This window comes from Sebastes umbrosus, chromosome 12 (assembly GCF_015220745.1).
Source record: "Sebastes umbrosus isolate fSebUmb1 chromosome 12, fSebUmb1.pri, whole genome shotgun sequence".
Classification (NCBI taxonomy): domain Eukaryota; kingdom Metazoa; phylum Chordata; class Actinopteri; order Perciformes; family Sebastidae; genus Sebastes; species Sebastes umbrosus.
In genome coordinates, this window is record NC_051280.1 from 12,358,552 (window position 1) to 12,382,794 (window position 24,243).

Below are 24,243 nucleotides of genomic sequence, written 5' to 3' on the forward strand. Positions count from 1 at the left end.
AGCAGGTTACAGACATAGGAATAGTCACACTAAATACAATTAAAGGCACTTGTTAGGAAAAAGGCTATAATAGACTTGTTGACACTTTTCCCCAAAATGTGTGTCTCTAGCTGGCTACAAGCACAGAATGCAAACCATAACAACATGTGAGTGAAGAACAGAGCTAATGCACTGATTTTTACAATCATGTACAATGTACAAGCCTCACATGTGCAGATCAGGTCTCAGAATTAAAAAAATACTGCATGAAACTGTTACTGATGATACTTCAGACAGTTGATCAGCAGTAAAGTGCTGTTTTTTAAGAATGCATTATAGTTCAGTTAAAGCAAAACAGGTTTTCTTTTGTATTAACAGTAAAGCACTGTTTTTTTTTTTTTTTTTTAGCAATAACAGGTTAATACTGTTGAAATCCTGCTGTAAATTAACAGCAATTGTTTACAGTGCACCTTTTGAGCTATAAAACTTTTTTTTTTTAAAAGTCTTTTTTTTCTTGGTGATGTTTTTTAGGAGGAGGGTGTTGGCCCCAAACGTCATTCCAAGGGAGTTGCAGTGAATGTGGACTTCCCCAAACTTGGAGTTTGATCAGTCACTGGGGCAATGTGACTGTGGTGTTTGGGACCGTCGTGCATGATAATAACAGAGTAGAACTTCTTCTTTTTTTCTTTTTCTATGTTAGGGATATTTATTTTGAAGCGTTTGTTGAGTATGAGTTCCAGGAGTGGAGAGATGGACTGGCGGTGGACAGTTTTCACACTGTTTCTGAACTTTCAGTTCACTTACGGGTCTCCCTCCTCCTCTTATGACTTGTTCCAAGGGTCTGCATACACTGGAGTGGTACACCGACACAGGAACAGGTACGTAACGGGTCTTTATACACTTTATGTGGCCGAGCATTTGAACTTTTCTGCTTTTCTGAAAGTCACTAAATCATCTTTAATCCTACCTCTCCTGATGTGGGAGAAGAAGCTGCGCGCTTTTGTTGCGCAGCTGCAGATAAAAATAAATGCGATGAAGTCCAAAACCTGTTATTGATCGGAGTGACCTCAGACCGGTGAAGTTTTGGCCTCTTATGGGCATCTGTTAACATTCACTGTGCTTTTATCAGCCCTGTGGCTACATTTGGTTCCAGTGTTGCCAAAAAGGTGATAACATCCAGATAAAGGCTGGAATGTGAGTGATTACTCTCCAATCTCTCATCCACAAGAGACCAGTACTTTGTTACTTGGCAACTCTTTCCAGATAAACTAAAATAGGCTGAAAATGAAATTATGCAACCTTTTTAGGGAAAGCTCAGCAAAGCATAAGGACTTTGATGTTTTATCATTAAAAAAATCAGTAAAAAGGATATATCTAATTCTATGATATTTCAGCCGATTACACTGTCAGGATATTAAATAGGCGTTATCAGTCACTATAAGGTCCATAGATGTGGGTCAATAGAGGCCCAGTACACCCACTAGTAGGTTTTAATATCTATTCACATGGTAGATCACCGAAAGAAGGTCTAAAAGAACACAACAGCGTCCTCTAGCGACCGTCGTAATTATGACAGGAGCAGAAGCGGAAGTTGGGCGCTGTAGTATAGACAGTGTGAAACTCCATAAGGGGTGGAGGTTGGGCACAAGGGATGGAGTTCGCATCCTGTCGGAAACCAACAACGTGTAGTCGTCTTTGTGTTCGTAGTTATTTCAACCCAAAACAAGATGTTTTTCCCTAATTTTAACTATGTGGGTTTTTGTTGCCTAAAACTAAAGATGCCTTTTTGTTTGTGTTCAAAATGTGACGTTTCATTCAGTTTTACAACATGTTAGGTGTTGCTTTTAAGTTTCACTTTTACAACGTAGTAGGCGTAATAACCCACATGCTTATAGCGACTGACGATGCCTATATTTAATGGCCTGATAACAGTCGAATCGGGTGGATATTTGCACAGTATTCCTTTTAAAATGTTTCTTGGTATATACATGTTGTTTATTCCTGCCTCTCTCCTCAGGAACTGGTGTGCCTATGTGGTGCGCAGGAACGTGAGCTGCGCCGTGCAGGGGAGTGTGGAGAGCTTCCAGGAGCCCGTAGTGGCCCCCTGCCCAGCCTACCAGCCCGACTGCCAGCAACAAGTGACGTGAGCATCCGGGGAGCGAGAGGAAGGGGTCGAGGGTGCATGTTTCTATGTATGAGATACAAAATGTTTCTCTGAGAGAGACCTGGAGGCAGAAATATTCTCAGTGGCTGAAGAAACTCCGCTGGCACCAAAAGCACAGCATTTTCTAGCAAGTTAGAAAGCCCACTAAAAAGGCCAACGCTTGAACAGGAAATGTAGCCTGAAGCTGATGAGGACTAGAACTCTCTAAATAGCTGAAAGGCAATGGCAACTTACCTGAAATAACCTTCCAAGTTTTAATCTATAGTGGTAATATTCGATAGCAACAAGTGATCACCTGTGGAAACACTCCACTTTGGGACAACATACCTGCACTACTTCCAACGACTACACTAGTATATGGCATGTCATTAACATTAAAGGGATAGTTTGGGTGTTTTTAAGTGGGGTTATATGAGGTACTTATCCATTGTAGATGTATTACCTACAGTAGATGACCGCACGGAAACAAAGCAATATACTGCTGTGGACGGGGCAACGTATTTTAGCCACCTAAAAGAAAGGCCCACCTAAAAAAAAAATCAATATACCTGTAAGTGTACGCCACATTTAGAATATTTTCCGACAGGGAACTGAACTGAAAATGACACTTATCTATACTGTTTTTGTCAAAGTAGTTTGGTGGCTTTGGAGAAAGCATAGATAATTCACTTTCAATTCAGTTCCCCATCAGACAGGGCTGTCTGACGGCAAGATAAAGCAGATGAAATATTCAAAATATAGCGTACACTTTCGGATATGTTTTTTTTTAGGTGAGATAAGTGTCGCTAACCCTTTAAAACACCAAAATCACACAATAACACAAACAAGCTAAACGATCGAGGCAGCGGTAGACCAGCAACTTCCGTGTTCTGCGAGGTAAAATTACTGTTTTTGTCAAAAGGAATCTGGTGGCTTTGAAGAGAGCATAGATAACGGCTTCAGTTCCCCATCAGAAACGGTACAAGACATCGCTTTTTTTAGATGGGTCTTTCTTTTAGGTGACTAAAATATGTTTAGTCCACAGCAGTATATTGCTTTGCTTCCATGCTGGTACTCTTGTCTGTTTCTCCAAACTAGGAGCGTGCTCAAACACCCAAACTATCCCTTTAATATTAAAGGTTATTCAGGTTTCTAAAAGTACATGTTTTTTGGAGTTGGTGTTGACCAAAGCCAGATGCATTGGATTTAATCAGCTCCTCTGATATGTGTGATGAAACCTGCCTATATCATCCTATCCAGACCTGGATTAACACAGTGTGTTGCGCAAGGGTGCAACCCTCCTCCCACTTTACATGTAAAAAAAAAGTCAAATTTACTATGGGTATAAAGAGCATAGAATATAGGAATCCTATCCTGCAAAAAGAAAAAAAAAATACATTAATAAACTGCAAACAATGTCTCAAATTAATCACGTAGTATTAACATGCTTGTGGTGTTCAGGATAACAGGGGCCTCAAGCCTATTACAGCATGCATTGGATGAAAATCAGCATACACCTGGGAAAAATAGCCTTTATATTAGAGGATTGGGTCACGACTTGCACACATAGATATCGCAGTAAACTATAGGAGACTACGGACCTTCCAAGATCATGAGAAAAAAGTAAGACACTGGCTTTTATTCTGAAAATGTATTTATATTCAGGCCAGAGAGTCTTATTTTTCTAACGCGTAATCCAGAAAATGTGCTTCTTTGGCTCCATGAATTAATTTTTGTCAAATGATTTACACCTCCAGAACAGGTCTGGCTCTGATGCATGTTTTTATAAATTTGCACATTAGTGTTCAAATATGTGTTATAATACACTTACAGATGCTTCACAGCTGCTGATTCATTATGAGCAAGTGGTCCTCAAAATAACCGAATGTAGCCTTTATCGACATAATGCAAAAATAATAGACCTTGCTATCAATTCATTTGGAAATAACATCAAGGGAATCTCATCCAGGTTATATTCAGCAACTGCTTTCACTTGGCCTGAATTAACGTCCTGCAGATAAACAGTTGTGCGCAGTGCATGAGATTTAACTAGCAGTAACTTAAATAAGCAAAGCAATCTGTTCCTCTAATGGAGTAACTGATTGTTGTAAATGGGAGTATCACCAGTAAGTGATGAGTAACACAGTTGTCATTAATTCCGTAATGGAACATGTTGTGTTGCAATTTAATATATTTAGCTTTGTGAATCATTATTAGTTGTGAAACAACACATGCTCTCTGTGGTTGAGATTTATGCTCCAAAACAAGAGCCACTGTGATGTGCGAAAGATCCTGGAAACAGATCATTCTTAGGTCACAGGAGCACATTTCCAAGTTTCTGAGTAAACTGGCAGTGAGAGGAGACACCTCGGGTTTTTCCATTTCTAAGTTATTACATACTGGCTTCACATTATCTCGTGTGAGGATGAGAGTTGAAGCACACATTGAGGATTATAGCCATAATCTTATAGGCTTTCAGTTTCCTTTCTTCTATTTGTCAAGCTAGAACAGTGTTATCACTATCAGTGAGGGTGTCAGTTAGGAAATGTGCAAAGATGATTGTTTCAGTCATCAACTTTCCAGATGTTCTCCATGACACGACCCCTGCCTTCAGGGAAGTGATGTCATCTATTGTTTCTTTGGGAACTGTTTGCCTTGGCTAGAGAGTTGAAATGTTCATGTGATGGGTTACAGAAGGGAAACTCAAAAAATGGCCAAAAAAAGCAGACGTTTTGGTGATTGCAGGAGTCAACAGTTACCAATAAAAATACATATTATCGGAACAGTTTCTTCTTTTTGGATCGGCAGACACAAACAGTCTGGATTTGATCTTGGAAATAAAGCTCAATGTTCCCAATTTTATGCTCTTGTTTGTTTGAGATTTTGAAAAACTTGTTGATTACTCTGCCCTGTTTTACAGATTCCAAAATCGGTTTCGACCCACGTACAAGATTGCCTTCAAGACAATAACAGAGTTGGAGTGGAGATGCTGTCCTGGTTACCAAGGTCTGGACTGTAAAGATTTAAAGCCACCCCCAGACCGACAAACAGTTCAGGGAATACAGCCTTACCTCCCACCAAATCATGGATATACAACCAGACACACACAGAGTAAGACACCATTTTCTCTTCTATCTTAAAGGGACAGTTCGGTGTTTTGAAGTGGGGCTGTATGATGTGCTAAATCATAGTCAGTGTATTACCTACAGTAGATGACGGTCAGCACGCCCCCAGTTTGGAGAAGCAGACAGGAGTTACCACACGGAACCAAAGAAATGTACTGCTGTGAACGGAGCCGGCAACAGCAACATATTTTAGCCACCTAAAAGAAAGGCTCACCTTAAAAAATCTATATCAGTGTATGCTATATTTAGAATATTTTCACCTCTTTACTTTGCCATGAGACAGCCATCTCCAACAGGGAACTGAAGCCGTTGTATCCATCTAAGCTCTTGCCAAAGCAACCAGACTCCATTGAAAAAAACTGTAATTTCACCTTGCAGAACACAGGCTTTGCTGGCCTACCGCTGCCTTGATCAGTTAGTTTGTTTGTGAATATTAGTCTGGTTGCTTTGGCGAGAGCATAGATAATGGTGTCAGTTCCCTGTCAGAAACATAGACTGTATAGCTGTCTGACAGCAAGGTAAACTGGGGAAAATATTCTAAATATAGTGTAAATTTAAACTGACATTGATTTTTTTAGTTGTGCTTTTCTTTTATGTGGCTAAAATACATTTTGCTGCTGGCCCCGTCCACAGCAGTACATTGCTTCGGTTCTGTGTGGTAACTCCTGTCTGTTTCTCCAAACTGGGGGTGTGCTGACCTTCACTTACTGTAGGTAATACAGGTATCACTGAACCGCTAAATTAAGCTTCCTTAGTGCCACTGTGCTTAAAGAGGAGAGACTAATTTGTACAAACTTATTCTCCGATCATAGGGCCAGAGCGGAGAGAGACAGGGCACCATGAGACGAGGCATGGTGGGACAGATAAGGTGCATCTTCTGGAAGGTGAAGTTCAGCGCCTGTCTCAGACAGTCCTGGATCTCCAGTCCGCTTTGACAGGGTTAACCGCCAACCTCCGCACAGACCTGCAGGAAGACACAAAGACGATACTGGTGACACTTCTCAACAACATGCGTCCGCCAGACAGCGCTACGGCTGTGGGCACAGAGGAGAGCCCGGCAGTGCTGGATGGTCATCAGGCCACTAGAGGTGGGATTGCTGGAGACAAGGCTCTAGAAAAAATAGTGACCCGGTTGGATGATATCAACATTGAACTGAAAAGCAAGGATGAAGCTTTAGAAGACCTAAGAGGAACCATGACAAGTCACGAGGGGCAGATCCGTGTCCTGATGGATGCCTCTCAAGCTCAGACTCCAGCCATAGCGGAGTTTGATGTCATACAGACCTACGTTGATGGAAAATTTGAGAAGCTGAAGAGGGAGCTAGACCAGAATGTGGAGGAACAGATGGCCAAGCTACAAAGCTCATGCAATGACAAGATAAAGACCTGTGAAGACAGCCGTGATCAAGGTTTGGTCAGCCTGACAGAGCTGGTGGAAACCAAGGAGGCTGATCTGAGAAAGGAGATCCGGGCACTACGTCTGGACATGGCTGCAGCAGACGGACCTGTACGAACTCAAAGGCAGACTGATCCAACCAAAGCGGAAGAGGATCGTAGTGCCCACAACGACCTGTGGCGTGAGATTGACCGTGTTGCAGAGGCTCACCGCATCCTGAATGTCCGCATTGACAACGAACTGGCGCACATATCTGCACCCCAGGAAGACAATGATTACAGCCTAATGATGGAAGAGCTGGAGGCTCGCCTTAATGTCACGGAGCAAAATGCAGAGACTCATTGCTTCTACATTGAACAAAAGTTTTCGGACGAGGTGGCGGCACTCCGGCAGCTTCTGGAGGATCGTCTTAACGGCATGGAGGACCAGTTTACAAATATGCTGGTGGAAATGAACAACAACTCCTTCCCCGGGATGTTTGGTGAGTCCACGGAAGCCATCCAGACTCAAGTCAACAACAATAAGTTCCTCCTCCAGGGTTTAGATGATAAGGTCAATGCTGTTGGAGAGTTGTGCTCTGCAGGATGTTCAGGCTCAGGAATTAGTGTAGGTGCAGTGAGTTCATCGCCCACACCTAAAGGTCTAGAAAACATCTTAAAGGACATGAGTCGGTATAGGAATGACTTGGATGTTCTTCACACAGATGTCAGGGCCAACACGGACAAGTTCAGGCAACTGGAAGATCTTGTAGGAAGGCATGCAGTCGCAACTGAGAGACGTGCGAAGACAATGGACGACTTCCAGAAGGGATTGATTAATCTCCAAAATAATGTGCTTGGTCTGGCCGGTGCTGTTACCGGGTTAGGTGACTCCTTAAGCAAATACAACCAGGATATGCACAGCATAAACTCGACATGCTGCCACGCAGAGCAGCGTGGCACTGGGAGTCCAGCACGGGACAACTGGGCATCAGTCATCGCAGGACCCAGCCAGGCATATGACACCAGACGTCGGGTGGACGACCTGAAGTACAGGCTTGATACGCTCAGTAGGCAGGTGTCATCTGAACTGAGTCAGTGTAAACAGAACACACAGGGTGTCTCTGATGGCATTTCTGCTGTGGACGGACGTGTGACCAGACTTGAAAAGGTGTGTGGAAGGTTAGACGGCGTTTCCGCCAACATCAAAGAGCTGAAAGATGGACTGGAGAGACACGTTGGTGGTCTGCAGGACTGTATGAATAGGATGAACGCCACCTGTGGAAATCACGGCGCAGACATCATCGCGCTGCAGAATGCCTTGCAGATGTTCCAGGCACAGCTGTCTGCGATGGCCAAACATGTCCTGAAAGACGTCACCGCCAAAGAGCCAGGTGAGTAATGGTAATGTCTTGAGAAGGAGATGACAGAAATGATCAAAGGGCATCTTTGGCTTTCACTGTCATAAACTCTATAGCTCTATATGACATCCAGAGCATTAATATAGCAACAAACAACTAGTTGCTATGTAAAAATATAGAGGAGTAATGTCTACCTGAGCAGAGAATGAAGTTGCTCTCCCGCTGTGTGTGTTGTAATCCAAGGTTCTCCATGCTTTGTTGACATAGCCAGCATGTTCATGCATGTGAGCGTGCCCCACTGGCAAGCTCATGACCGCAGCTCTGAAAACCAGACAACCGAGGACTACGGATATACGAGCCGTTGTTATGATACGTACACGAAACAAAGCAGCGTTTGCCGACCATTTTCACACCACTCTCACTCACCACTTAGCTTCATTCCTGATGGTCATGTCGAGTGGAAAACATCCGTGTATTGGAATGATCAGATGAAATTAAGATGAAAAATGAGAAGAGCCTTTTGTGTTTTTCCTCTTGACTTTACTCGTTGGATTGATTTCCTCACTTCCGTTTCTCTTCTCGTGCACTGATTTGTTTAAGCTGAACCACCAATCAGAGTGATTTCTCTCACCAACGGGCGCCGCTGCTGATTCAACATACTGAATCAGCCGAAAAACCTCCAACACGGGCAGATCGGAGTTGACGGTGCGAGACACAGAAAAAACTAGGACGCTCACCGACTGCCCCAAACTGTCTGACGGCCGACCGTCGCCTTGGTGTGTCAGGGCCTTTAACCAGACCCACCAGATGATTTGTTACACAGAACCATCTGAGAAGGCAGGCACTTTCAAAAAATGCTTGGTACGTGACTTGATGAACTATCTGTCAATCAAACTCTTGCTGAAGTCAGTCGGGAGAATACATCTTTTCGATCGAGAAAAGCATTCAGTGCCGTTCTTTACTCTTCTTTCAATAAAGAAATACTCTCCAGTTCTGGAGCTACGCTGCAACGGCATCAGTTGTTTAGAATGAGCAGTCGCCTCTCCGTGTGTCTCACACACCTAAGCCACGCCCGTAGCTCACAATTTAGAGTCAACAATTAACCTAACCTGAATATCTTTGGACCGTGGGAGGAAATCAGAGAACCCAGAGAAAAACGGCGCAGATGGCCCCAAGCCAGGTTTGAACCTGCGACCCTCTTGCTGTGAGGCAGCAATGCAAACCACTGCACCACTGTGACATTAGTGTAGCTTATTAAAAAGAGTGGTCCAAAGGTTACAAAATCTGCCTCCCAGCACGTCACTAATTAAGACATTATATCTTCATCTGTGCATTTTTGTTTAATCCGTCCAAGAGAAGTGTAAAAGCATCAAGTTGTGGTTTCACAGAGGGTTATGTGCTCAACTTTAATTCATTTTGGAGAGAGACACTCTCGTTTCCAGTCTTTATTCTAAGCTAAATCAACCGGGTGCTGGCTATAGCTTCAAATTGAATTTCATCTAACTACCAGCAAGAAAGCAAATAAGCATATTTATTGCTTTTACCTATTACTTGTCAGTATGACCGAAAATATGACAGTAATTAGATATAGAATATGGCAAGAAAAAACACTCAAAGGTATATGGATTCCCACATTAGTGCAGGCAGGCACTGAAATGACTGCACACACTCCTCTGCAGCTTCCTCTCTAACTTCCACCACACAAGTTTATGGAGTGATTAACATCTGTGTAAACACAAACTTTTCCTGAAGATAATCCTCCATATAATGCATTCTGCTTGCTCTGCTTACATGGAGGCTTGGAGGGAAGGATCAGATCCCATGAATGGCCACAGGGTATTTCCCGGAGAGAGGGAGGACACGGGTTCACTGGGCCTCCCGTGCTTGCCTTGAATATGTCATTTAATATGTCCCAGCTCCAAGAGGCAGAGGCCCACATTGGAAACTTCCTGTGACTTACATCCATGTTGTCCTAAGAATTCCCCGGATTTTATATAAGAAATTACATTTTGACATGTCGAGGTCAGCCCCTCCTAACTACCGATGATTTACTCGCGCTGTTTTGTGCCTCATTGCTCCCATAATGTCAGAACAGTCTAGCAGACTGGTCCATCCACTCCCTTTATGAACATGTTGAGCTGTGAGGGCTTCTTTCTTGCACCATGACATAGCTTTTTTACCACAGAACTGCAGACCTCAATCTCAGTTCCCGATCTCTCAGTACACAATTACACACAGGCTCATACACAATACACCTCCCTCCCTCTCTTTCTCCTCACACATGTACACATACCAACCTCCAGAGATTCCCGTAGGGTGACCTCAGCCTGATGTGTGGAGTCTGGTCCTCATTAAGGGCCCTGACTCACTGCTGGAGTCAGTCTTGATGGAGAGGGGAGAAGCAGGGCTCCACACCCAGGACCAGATGCTTTGACTACCCTCAGCTGTGATGTCATGACTAGGGCCCCATCACCGGTCCCTCCCTTTCTTAAACCGTCGGCCAAAACAATGGTATGATAGGGACCTGAGAGAAAGAAGGAAAGACCGGAGAAAAAGGAGGTCGGATGGATTAATGGTCGTGGTGTAGAGAGACAGAGAGCGTGAAGGCATTTTGTATTTCATTTCACTCTCTGCCAAATATGGGCAGTTATTTCCAAACTGTGCTATTTGATTTCATTACCGCACACATGACATTACTCTGTACTGTACCTCTGCCCAGCATTCAATCAGACAGAACTGTGCGTACTGCCGCAGGATTGTGAAACATGTTTGTCAGGGCTCTTACTCAATTAGTTGTTTATATCTCCAAAATCCCCAAATTAGTTTATAGCTTTTATTTGTATGAGTGAGCATGACATTTAGGGAAATATGCTTATTCGCTTTCTTGCTGAGAGTTAGATGAGAAGATTGATACCACTCACATTTCTGTATGCTAAGTATGAAGCTAACTTAGCTTAGCATAAAAGCTGGAAACAGAGGGAAACCACTAGCCTGGTTCTGTCAAAGGTTAAAGGTGCTCTATAGGATATTCAGAGCATTAATATAGCAGCAAACAACTATTTGCTTTGTAAATATAGAGAGGAGTATTGTCTACCTGAGCAGAGAATGAAGTCACTCTCCCTCAGTGTGTGTTGCATCAGAGCGTGTGTGTCTTTTAGTGCATGCGAGTGGCCCCACTGGCTCGCTCACGGCCGCCGCTCTGCACTGCTCTTATGCGGCAGTTACAGCTGCCAAAATACTGCACCAAAATGGCTCGACTGTCCAGTGATGAAGTAGGCTACCCGGTTCTTCCTGCGATCTTCCGCATCCATCGGGCCCATAGAGCAGGCGCAGTAGCGTTTCCTTTAACCCCGCATCCCAGCTCTCGGTCCTGGTCTCATTCACATGAACGGAGGAAGGACAATAACTCTGGATTCAGCTATTAGTGCATTTCACAACTTTTTGGACCTAATGATATAAATAAGGGCTGTTCAAGTGTTCATACTGGGAAGTTGTTTTACCAAAAACAATTATCCGCTGACAGACGTCTCTTTCCCAATTTAAGTCTATGGGAAAAAGTATTTTTGGGCCCAATGGCATCACGTGACGGACACGGAGGTTCCACGAAAATTTGCTTCAATGCCTGGTGCAGTATTCCTTGGGGCTTGGTTGACCGTCTTTGTGCTAAGCTAAGTTAGCGGGCTGCTGTTAGTAGCTTCATATTTATTGTACAGACATGAGAGCGATTTCTTATCTTCTTTTAAAACTCTTGGCAAGAAAGTGAATAAGCATTTTCCCCAAAATATCTTGGTCTTGATCTTTTCCTTTAAGGGCAAATATCATGATAGTCTCTCCGCCCATAGTCTGCATCCTAAATCCCTCGAGAGAGAGGGAGTTGGACTGAGGTAGCATGAGGATTTAATGTTTTCCTCAAGTTTGTGAAGGAGAGAAGTAGTCTAAATGGAGATAAAAATTTCCATGAAAAATCCCAGCTCTGGGTGTGGTGGTGGAAGAGAGCATACTGAAATGTTTCCTCTCTCTGCGTTTGAGCTCATATTCTCTCCTCAGTCACATGAAGACCCTGCGGAGGCTGCGAACAGATGAGGTGTTGTAATAACATAACTGAAAGATTAACTGGAATAGCTTTGCCCTTACTCAATGTGACTGTTAAATGGAACTGTGTGACTTCAGTTGCAAAATGTTGGCACTGCTTCGCCCACAGCAGCTGCTGCACAGAGGTCTGCTGCTACAGCTAGTGTGTTTGTTTCTGGCTGTTTTCTTTCCGATAGGGAGTTGTGGCTCTGTTGCATCGTTTAAAAGGAGGCCTATAACACAGATGTATCAAAGTGACTTTGAAATTTGATAAGTTTTACTGTCTAAAAGCAGCAGTGGGTAGAATTGGAGCAAATATTATTAAAAAAAAGTTGTTTTTATAAAACGGTCACTATCCTGATAGTAGTGCATGAGACAGGTAATCTGAAAAAAATCATGTGCCTCTGTGTCCTCCGGTGCTCCTAATGGCATCCGCAAGATTTCACAGACCGGAGGGAAACAACCAATCAGAGCCGAGCTGGAGTCCGTCTATGAGCAGCTGTCAATCACTCACAAACTCCGATCAAACGGTCAAACTAAGCAGCGCTGATCAAATATGAATCAATATTCTGTTACGTTAATGCCTATTTCTCGCCTCAGATGTTTTCAGAAACATCTTGTAGTGTACTGTTTAGCTGTAAAATGAGAAACCCCAGCAGCCATGTTGAGATCAGTTGAGGAAATACCAAGCACCGTCCACCAGCCGGAGCACAGCCAATAGGAACGCTCTCTCTCTCTCAAAATGACCTGTGATTGGTCAAAGTCTCCCGTCACTGGCTAGATTTTTTTAAAGCCTGAAAACAGAGCCATGAGGAGGTGCAGAAGTCTAGTTATCTCTCAGAACGCTTGAATTACAATATGCTGAAAGGTTATTATGGAATCTTTGCCCAGTGATGCCAAAAACCTTCTGCCTACTGCAGCTTTAAAGGGGTCAGACTGTTTAATATGGGTTATTAGGAAATGTAGAAATATGGGAAATGCTTTTGGTTTCATGCTGCTTCTCATTCAGATGGTGAATAATCAACTTTCTTCTACTGAATTTTCTCGTTTGATTCTCAAGATGTTTTTTCCTCCTTTTCTTGGAGGCGATCCCAGTCCAGCTCAAATCACGTCCTTGTTTCTCTCTCTCTCTCTCTCTTATCGCTGAACTTTTCTCCCTTTACTCCCTCGTCACTCTCTCCTTCTGTCCAGTTTTTTTTCTTCTGATTTGTCCTTGCCAGAGGACTTCTTCTTCTCCTCCTCCTCCTCTCCCTCCACCCTGTCCTGTAAGTGTGTCTATCGACAGGCGAGGCCTTCAGAAAAGAAAACAGTCGTATTAAAGCATCGATAAAATGAAGGCTTTGATTTCATGGATCAATGCTTTGCAATTGATCATTCTGGCTTTATATAGGAGAGACAGGCAGTAAGATTAACTGTCTACCGTGATGAGGGAATACAAGAAAAAACAAGATATCAAAGGCTTTTTGAAGTCAAAGGGTGTCTGCTGGGAAAGAATGGAAAATTGAACTTGCCACAAACACGCACACACACAGTATATATTTAGCCGGCACCAGCATTTTGAGGGGGCGCTTTGACTGCAACAGCTTCCCCAGAGAGATCTCTGAAGCGTCGACGCGAGGTGTTTCCATCTCTGACCCTGAGCCCATCTGGAAGTCTTCAGAGGAGAATGGACCCAGCTACACAATGGGAGTCCCTGAGGTCTGCCATGCAGTGCGCAATTTGAGCCTCCCGTCATTAATATCACATGAGGAAAATGGGGTGGAGGATGAAATTGTGTCCATGTGCAAGAACAAAAAAATGTATGGCTAGAGCAGTGAGTGATGCAATATTGTATGTACCACCACACCCTGCTCTCTGACACCATATTCCATCGCATGATCGGCCTGTCTGCCTTCAAATGAAACTCATGTTTACAACATGGGAAGTCGTGAACACAATATGCTTGGCGTTCAAGTGGTTAAGATGTGAAAACACTGCTGCTAAGCAACGGCAATATTAACGTCACTGCCGGCATCTAGAATCCACAGAGGCTAACAATTTAGCAAGATAACAAGTGGGTGACATAATGCAGTAAATGCAAAGGCATAATGTCAGAAGAAAAAGATGAGGCCGTTTGGAATATCTACATTTTCCTCAGACATATTATAACATTACAAAGAAAAACAATATACGACTAACATTACAATATACAGTGTGAAGTTATTATGCACCGAAAAATGAACTTCCATGACCTCCGTCATTTCTGACGTCAACAAAAACATCACAACTCGCAAACTCAGAGCTTTCAGAAATTTCCACTTATGAGGTCGTGAATACCACAAGACGGATTCGTTCATATGGACTCTTCTCGTGAACACGGTAAACACGACCCCATTTGAAGGCACCAATTCACTCACGCACTGTCACCCAAATCTGCGGTGACTCCAGCATCCCCCCCCCCCCGCTGTGTCTCAATCTGTTTATGAGCAATAACATCTGGTTATGGTGATGCCTCTCTTGGGCACACCAGCACTGGTCTTGTACTGTACTTGTGCGCCTAGTCTGTGTGTTTTTTCGACTTTGTGGTTGCCCCCTTTAGTGAGACACAGGCTGAGAGCTCATGGGAAATATGCACTCAGGCAACCGACGTCCTGAATGAGGCACAGGGAGGAAATGAGGAAGAGAGTTCTGATTATCTTAGTACAACATGGTTGCTGGGTTTAATTTGTTTTTGATTATACATGTGGTTTCTGAGTAGCTTGTGGTCTCACTTGCAGTAAGAAGGAAGATATTTGGTTGATGGTTGATGATGTTTTATTTGATAAGAATAGAGTGGCTTCATAATTCGGAGTAAGAGGCAGACTCTAATGTAATAGCGTTGCTCTCAAGGTGCTTGGGTTGATCACTTTGCCTCAGTACCAGTTGACTTTTGATTCATCGTTATGCTGGTGGCTGTGGCCCAACTTACAGCCATTATAAATAATTACTTTAGTTTCAAGATGCTAAAAAGTAATTTGATGGTACCCTGTGGGTTTGACCTTGGAAACAGTACTTTAACAAACTGATCTTAACTTAAGGTTCCCTGGTCAGCTTTTCATCAGAGCTTTCAACTGCATGTTATGGTCACCAACAGCAGATGGAGTTAGAGCAGAACTTCATCTGCTGATGACGGTGAGATACGGTGAAAGCTCAAGAAAAGGCTTGTAAGTGAACCTTAAAGGGTAACTTCGGTATGTTTCAACCTGGACCCTATTTCTCATGTTTTTGTGTCTAACTGACAAACAGGAACAACAATTTCTGAAATTGGTCCAGTGTTGAGGGAGAGCACTGTAGACGGCGGCGGTAGGGCTTTCCTTCGACCGTTGCCATAGTATTCGATCTCCAAATCACTATTCGAATGCTTTGGGTTTTTGTTTTTTTGTTTATATAACTATTTAATAATAAAGTATAAATCCCAGAATAGTCCATGAATTAAGGAATAATCCCATAACATTATTCATTATTCATATTCATCATTAATTATTATTAGTTATTCTCAGACTGATATCTCTGTTTGTTGTGTGTAGAGGTGGGTGTGTGTACAGCAGTGCGGCAGCGGCGCTGTCCCGGGCACTGAAACAGTGGAAATGGAGACAGACAGACAGAAAGAAGAACATGTCAGCCTGCTGCTCCACGCCGTGAAGCGATGTTTGAATAGCTTTGAATATTTCTCACCGAAGCTGCAAAACCCAAAAAATGGTATTCGGAACAGACCTAGACAGCAGCTACTCACAGGCTGCACTATGGTGCTATTGGGGCAAGCCGGCGCCGTCATTTACGTCCACTTAACATGCTTTTTTTTGCCATGACAAACTCTGATTGTTATTATAAGTGTCACATTATGTAAAGAGTCTCGCTCAAGGAGAAATCTCGTTCTGAAATCTGGCGAGGTGACGTGTTGCCGGAAGTTTGTTGTGTTGGAGCACAGGAAGCGTAGCTTAGTGTTATCTAAACGATTTTCAATGTCATGGCTGAATATTTAGATGATTTCCACAATGTGGATTTATTTGAGCCAGAGTATACAGATATTCAGATTTCACAACGATACTTCCCCTTGAGCAGGATTCGGACACAATAACAGAAAGACCGGATCAAGTGAAAGGTAAGAAAAAGGTTTTATTTCTCTGTGGGGTCCTTTCCATAATGTTGTCAGACACTTATAATAACAATCTGAGCACCTCAGTGGCAAAAACAAGCACTTTTAGTGGACATAACATTACGTTGACACTGCTCACTCGCCCTCGCGGCTCGTTCGCCCTCGCGGCTCATTTCACGGCTGACGTCTTCAGCGTACTCCCTCAATACTGGACCTGTTTCAGAGATTGTTTCCCTATTAGTCAGTTAGACGCAAAAACATTGGAAAATAAGGTCCAGGAACCATTTAAGGTTCACTGACCAGCTTTTCTCCAGAGCTTTCAACTGCATTTCGTGGTCATCATCAGCAGATGGAATTAGAGCAGAACTCTAATAAAGTGTTGTAATAATACACTATTATGTTTCCATACAGTATTTCTCACTAAAATGCCAACAAAGGCCAACAAAGGTATTAAATGCAATTCCCTCCTCATAAAATACTGCAAAGCCAATTTTTGAAGAGGCAGTTGCACCAGCTGGTCGTCTATCAGCTGTTTCGTTCATGCTTTAGCTATTGACCTATTGTTACTACAGCTGATCATGAGCAGACCTGTAACATCCAATCAGATTCATACAGATGTTAGGGCTGTCAAAGTTACCATGACAATAACGCATTAACACAAATTTGTTTTTTATTTCTTTAACGCATTAATGAAACTTGCAATTTTTAGGTTGTAGCGGACTCAGTTTTAAAGCTAGAGTTAAAATATTGGTATCTGTCGCCAAGGAGGTTAAATAAATTCTGTGAGGGTTTCTGGACAATATTTGTCATTGTTTTGTGTTGTTCATTGATCTCCAGTGATAAATATATACATAAATTTGCATAAAGCAGCATATTTGCCCACTCCCATGTTGATAAGAGTATTAAATACTTGACAAATCTCCCTTTAAGGTGCATTTTGAACAGATACATGAATTTGCAATAAATCATCAATTAATCATTAATCATTAAATATCTTAATCGATTGACAGCCCTAGTAGATGTACAAAGTGGTCTTTATAACGTGACACCTCTCACTTCTCATACCTTCATATCTGCACTGCTTGCTGCTGCATCACTTTTCACCACTCCAACCCTATATATTGAAGCTTTTGGTATTCAGGCTTTACTAAGATTTAACATTCATGTAAGTTTACATTTATCTCTAAATTCTGTATCCTAGTAGATGTTTGTTCTCCCTGCAGAATCTTTGTTGTTTGTATCCATTGAGTGCTTCCTCAAAGATCAGCCTTTTTACGCCAAATCTAACTGTATAATCGTTTGGAATAAGTGGTCATTTCTTTGACGTAAGTGTCTTTGGCTGAATGACATTACAGTAATCCTCTTGCATGTACTCCAACCTCGCCCACAAGGTTTAAACGGCACTACAGACGCAGATACATGAAGCATCAAACAAGCCATTTAACATAGAAACCCATTCACTGAGTCTTAATCACGGCTTGACACAATCCGTGTGACACCTGGTTGTGAAGTGAGGCCGACACAAAGCAGGTACTGTAATTATTTTTGTTATTTGTCCCCAGGACACTATCACAGTGTCTCTCCGCTCACCTCAGAGGCCCAGCTGATGTCTGTGCCCTCAGGGAGTCTGGCAAGCAGCCAACTGATTTCCGTTCAGATGGTTCTCGTTGCCTAAAACTCACAGCACCCGCCCGCTTTGCTTTTATGAAGGGTAATAATGGTACTGGGTTGAAAACCGGGTCTAATTTGGTCTATCATCAGATATCAGGTTTTTAAAGGAGAATTCACAGTAGAAGGCAGGGATGTGGTCTGAATGTGAGAGAGGAAGTGGGATTTATGAACAAAAAAAGCAAATCGGAGGCTTGTGCCTTCGCAGTTAAAGCCATAACGTTCAACTGTTGTGACCAGATGGCAACGCCTATCATATGGTCAGAAAGTGAACCGTAATTTGATATATTTACGGTCTTCCCCATCTGTCTTTTTCTTTTTCTTTCTAAGGAATGACCTTAAGACCAGAGAGGCCCGCTTCTTTGCCAGATTCGACCAGAAACAGAATCCAACAAATCTTCATCCCTCTCATCCCTCCGCCATCCAGGCCCAGGCAGCCGTACAATCCCAGCCAACCACTGCAGCCCAACACACACACGATTATGATCAGTCCGCCAAGCCAGCCGTCCAGACCCCGGCAACCAGGAGGCCACCCCAATCTTCCCCTGGTTCCAATAAGGCCGGTGGTGGAGACGGGCGAGGCGGGACCTCCAGGGTACAGCCGCAGGGTGACTGTGCGGAGAGGGTCTGAGGACTCGTCCAGAATTCCAGTCCAAGGATTCGCTGGAGCACCAGGTGAGTGGTACTAATGGTGGTTTCAGACCACCTTCGCTAATTCTGGATCTTTCATGAGTGAATAAATCTGTGTGAACACCAAGAATCTGTATTAAAAGGTACAGTGCGTAGGATTTAGCCGCATCTAGCGGTGTGGTTGCAGATTGCACCCCTGCGCTCACTCCTCCCTTTCCAAAACTGCGGTAACGTGAGCCGCCGAGTGTAAAACCGTGGTAATGCCGAGGCCGTCCTTACCATAATAATACTACTTTAGGAGCAACGGAAGTCAGACGGCGGCTGGCGGTACCACGGTTTTGCACTCTGCGGCTCACGTTACTGCAGTTTCACAAGCGTGTTGGAGAACTGCGGTGGTCTTCAGGTAACGTAAAAACCTGAAAGGCTCTCTCTAGGCGGACTCTGTGTAGAGGACCCGCTCCCTATATAGATATAAACGGCTCATTCTAAGATAACGAAAACACAATGATTCTTAGTTTCAGGTTATTATACACTAATGAAACCATAAAGTTATGGATATTTTATGCCATTTCTACTAATAGAGCACCTGAAATGTTACACACTGTTCCTTTAAGTCAAATTTTAATTTCACCAAGACCTCATGGATTTATGGCACAAAACCTGATTTGGTAATGCTTTAAATTACAGCCTGTGAATAACAGTGCCAATGAAATACATACTATAGATAACAAGTACAGGGAATAAGGGGGATAACAAAAAAATTACATGTCACATATTAATAATAATTATAGTCTATAGTATATGTCCTTTTACAATAGCAATGTCATAAAAGAAGCCACACTACTTGTGGCACTTTCACTAAAATCACTTAGTAAGTATAAAATACGATATATTGACTTGTGTACACACCAGAAAGGGGGAGAAGCTTGCCACACTAAGTGGGGACAATTATATAATGTTCAATAAACCTACAGTGGTTTATTGAAGTTTGTTTGTGAGTGAAAGTGTGTGTATTTTCCTCCTTAATCTGATCAAATTATAAAAAGCTGTTCCAGGTTATTCTCGACATCGGTTTTGATCGTCAGATGGATCCTACATTAGGTCTCAAAACTGCATTTCTGATCCCCAGCATACACCCTTCTTCCCACGCTCAACGTTTTGTTCCCCAGGCTGTGATCTAAAGGGTTAATCCAGTCTACTTGTATGAATGAATGAATGCAGAAACTGGAGTCTATCATTACTGCAATGACAAGACGGACATTTTATGACACTGTGTGGTAATTCTGGCACCACGGAGAGCTGACTAAGCCACCATTTTTACCGCATGTGTGGCATAATATATGTATGTTCCTCTTTTCAACAGAGCTGTCAGTTCCTAATCACATATACTCATCTAAACTGCAGCAGCAACAGCCTGGGTCTGTTTTTTCACACATTGAACCCATAACAAAGGTTTAATTATCTGTGTACTTTGATTTTTTTGTTTGTCATCCACACGTATAGGAATGCTATACTTAAGAGGCTTTTAACTGGGGCCAACTCAAATTGGACGGAAGAGACAACACAGAGCCAGTTCTGGATTGAATTAACTGGGCTGCATATAGGATGAGGAGGGAAAATATCCAACAACAAAACAAAGGCTTTGTTTTAGCCTCCGCATGGCATGATTTGTCAGTAAAGGAACAGACAACAGTTTTGAAATATGTCCTTTAATTCCACGTTAGTCACGCCTCTTAACCCGAGAACAGAGTCGTAAAAGTTTTTAATTACTTTTCACTAGTGAAGGGTAGGTTTTCACGTCATCTTTTCCCTACAGGGCTGTGAATCCTTGGGATTAGTTTGTTTATAACAGAACAAATATCCGCAGGTTTAAATCCATTTCAAGCCTCTGAGGAAACTGTAAACGCCTGAATCTGCTTATTGATCCCATTGTTCTGAAACAGCTAAATCAACATTAAACTGATTCAAAAAAGCCACTTGTAAAACCAAAATGATGCAGTCCAGATTACAACCTGTTTGGTTCTCTGCTTCTCTGGTGAAACTGTCCCACTGTGTTCAGATGGAAAACCAAACAAATGCCTCTGGCAAGAGCATTCACTAACTGATAAAACATGATGTGTTTGTCATGTGTTTCTCCCGCAGGCTATCCTCCTCTGCAGCCGGTGTCTTTCAAGCCTCAATCAACCAGCCGCCAAGGTACTGTAGCAGTTCATTATCAAGTTACAACGCATGCATCTGCAGGCTCTGCCATTCAACTGCATCAGTGTAAAAAAAAAAATAAAAAAAAATTGGAAAAGCTGTGAATAATTTGTAGCCTGAGAGAGTGAGGGAGTGGGAACTGGATGTGTTTAGTTTAAGGAGGTGTGGGCGGACTGTGGAAGGATTTTAGCTCGTCTGCAGGCACTTAACCAGAAAGTTTTACCCTGGGTTGCACGGTGATGTTACATTTGGTGAGGATGAAGAAAATTACTGTGGTAGATAATGGATATATTCACTGAAACTAAGATCTTTTTAGCTACTTACTAACCCAGAAAACAAACACTTAATAAACTAAACACTTGATTCTGTATATTAGTTTTAAACTAGGGCTGTCGCAAAATCATTTTAATGCCACTAATTTCTTTAACGCATTAATGCAATCGATATTTCGGAGGTTGCAGCGGGCTCAGCTTTAAAGCTAGTGAAAATACTGGCATCAACTAGAACTAGAAAACCTAAGAAATCCATTGGTACCAACCATGTCATACTAGCTTGGAGAAGGAGGCTAAATAATGCTCCAAACTTACGCTACATTTTGGTGAGGAAAAACTTGCATGGACATTTTCAAAGGGGTCCCTTGACCTCTGACCTCGAGATATGTGAATGAAAATGGGTTCTATGGGTACCCACGAGTCTCCCCTTTACTCTTACCACTTAATGTAAATGATAATCACATGCAGTTTGGGGCAAGTCATAGTCAAGTCAGCCCACTGACACACTGTCAGCTGTTGTTGTCTGTTGGGCTTGAGTTTCCCATGTTATGATTTGAGCATATTCTTTATGCTAAATGCAGCCCCTGTGAGGGTATCTGGACAATATTTGTCATTATTTTGTGTCGTTAATTGATTTCCAATAATACATATATACATACGTTTACATAAAGCAAGCCTATTTGTCCACTCCCATGTTGATAAGAGTATTAAATACTTGTCAAATCTCCCTTTAAGGTACATTTTGAACTAGTAAAAAATGTGTGATTAACTTAAGACTAATTGTGATTAACTATGGACAATTATGTGATTAATCAAATATTTCAAATATATCAAAATATTTTAATCGATTGACAGCCCTGCTATAAAACTAAATGTGTCAACCCTTCAGCTCAGCTGTGACTGCAGGAATTAACACACAGTTAACTCTTTCTTTGTTCGTACCTTGTAGTTCCCGTAGCAGCAAAGGTGCCCTGGAACCAGATGTATCAAAATCCAGCTGTATCACCAGGTAAAATCAATCTCTTAACTTGAGTAACTGCGTCCATAAATAAATTTGAAAAAAGTAGATAAATCATTAGCTCAAATATGAAGATTTATGATGAATGTCATGTTTTAAGTTGCTGTATGTAAAGTAAGAAATGTAATATATCTTTGAGCTGATCGACGTACGTGTTATCGTTCCAGTTTCGGCCGCTGACAGCCCCTTCCCGGATCCCTTCTCCTTCTCTGCTGGCCTCACACAGCAGCCGCTCTCTGGAGACTTTGGTTTCATCCGCTTCAACAGAGTTCTGGTCAACGACGGTGGACACTACAATCCCCACACAGGTACACAACAACAACAACAACATACAATTTAATATTTGTTGAAGTGTCATTATGATACTGTTGACTTGTTGGGTACATTTCAGTCAGTCATACAGACATTCAAGTTGCATATAACACCAGTTTTATTGTCAGGGCCCTGTTGTTCTTCAGATGTGTCGTGAGTTGAGTTGAATTTCTCTCTTTTGCTCGTGTAGTACCGCAAACTAAATATGGATCGGCTCTTTTGTGGAATGGATTTATTTACTATATAGTAGGGTTGCAACTAACGATTATTTTCATTATCGATTAATCTGCCGATTATTTTCTAGATTAATCGTTTGGTCTATAAATTACAGAAAGTAGTGAAAAATGTCCAAGACTTGAAACTAGCGATTGAGACCATAAACTCATGTTTACAATGTTTACTAAATAAAGTGAGAAGTAGGGTAATTTTCTCATAGACTTCTATACAATCAGACTTCTTTTAGCAACCAGAGGAGTCGCCCCCTGCTGGCTATTAGAAAGAATGCAAGTTTAAGGCACTTCCGCATTGGCTTCACTTTTCAGACCCAGAGGTTGACAAAAAACCAAACCATGACAGGAATGATGACTGTGGACATCTCTACCATTGGAGTAGCATTAGGATGTGGTGTCTTAATGTCCAGTATGAACAGGAGGAATGATTACACAAAGCAAAGCAACCTTATTCAGTTATTTGTGTAGGCTATGGAGAACAAGACCCGCAGTAGGAGTAAGATCAGTAAACATCTGACTTCATTCATTGATCTAACTCCCCTTCTCCTCTCCACAGGGATCCTCACTGTACCTCAGGATGGCCGATACCTGATTTCAGGACTGCTGACTGCCAAGCCGGGCGAGCATGTGGAGGCCGTCCTGTCCGTGTCCAACCGCAGCGTCCAGAGGCTGCAGAGCTCCTCGGGGCCTGTGGCCGGTCAACATGGGGGCTCAGCTGCTGGAAGCTGCGGCTGCGGAGGCTCGGTGTCCTTCAGTCTGATCCTGCCCCTGAGGAAAGGAGACCGCGTGGGCCTGGTGAGGACCGGAGGCCAGCTGGCCACCACCGGGGCCAGAGAGATCCTCTCCACCTACAGCGCCATCTTCCTGTACGCACCACAGGACAAAAGATAGCCGGAGCTCATCCAAGGACTGGTTTTGTTCCCAGATAGCTGGACTGGAGGAAATGTTTTCACTGATTTGCTGTGATGCCGCTTCTTCACCACGCAGTGCCGCCGTGAGAACCCTCACTTATAAATTCAGTTACATTGCAATTTGTAAGCCGTTTGCCAAATATACCTGAATACAAGAAGCAGGAATTGTTTCTAATATATTTGATTATCACGTTGCCTTTTTGTACCTATTGTGAATGTCTTGTGTAAATAAGTGTTTATAAATTAACATAAAAAATCATTAAATCTAATTATTATTTTAACAAAATCATATCAGCAGAATATGATATTGTTGGTTAGGCAATAAACTATGATAAATCAAAGTTTGAGCTCACTTCATTTTCCTGTTTAATCTGCATTGTGGAAGGAGAGAATGATGGTTAATAAACATTAGGGCTGTCAAAGTTAACGCAGAATCGTTTTAATGCCACTAATTTCTTTAACACATTAACGCTCGATCTTTTGGAGGTTGTAGCTGGCTCAGTTTTAAATCTAGAGTGAAGACACTGGTATCATATGAAACTATAAAATCTAAGGAATCCATTGGTACCAACCATGTCATACTAGCTTGTCGCGAAAGAGGTTCAATACCGCTCCAAACTTGCGCTAAATTTTGGAAAACTGGCATGGCCATTTTCAAAGGGGTCCCTTGACCTCTGACCTCAAGATATGTGAATGAAAATGGGTTCTATGGGTACCCACAAGTCTTCCCTTTACAGACATGCCCACTTTATGATAATCACATGCAGTTTGGGGCAAGTCATAGTCAAGTCAGCACACTGACAGCTGTTTGCTGTCTGTTGGGCTTCAGTTTGCCA

At 42.6% G+C, this 24,243-nt stretch overlaps 1 protein-coding gene across 1 annotated transcript; it reads left to right on the forward strand.

Moving 5' to 3' along the window:
- The first annotated feature begins 550 nt into the window (after positions 1–550).
- emilin2a (elastin microfibril interfacer 2a) lies at positions 551–23,748 on the forward strand. The gene is made up of 9 exons (XM_037788080.1): positions 551–857; positions 1,997–2,122; positions 5,043–5,233; positions 6,060–8,015; positions 18,166–18,510; positions 20,608–20,661; positions 21,886–21,945; positions 22,122–22,262; positions 23,053–23,748. The coding sequence occupies exons 1-9, from the start codon at positions 673–675 to the stop codon at positions 23,385–23,387; spliced, it is 3,393 nt and encodes a 1,130-aa protein (XP_037644008.1). The 5' UTR covers positions 551–672; the 3' UTR covers positions 23,388–23,748.
- The last annotated feature ends 495 nt before the right edge of the window (positions 23,749–24,243 follow it).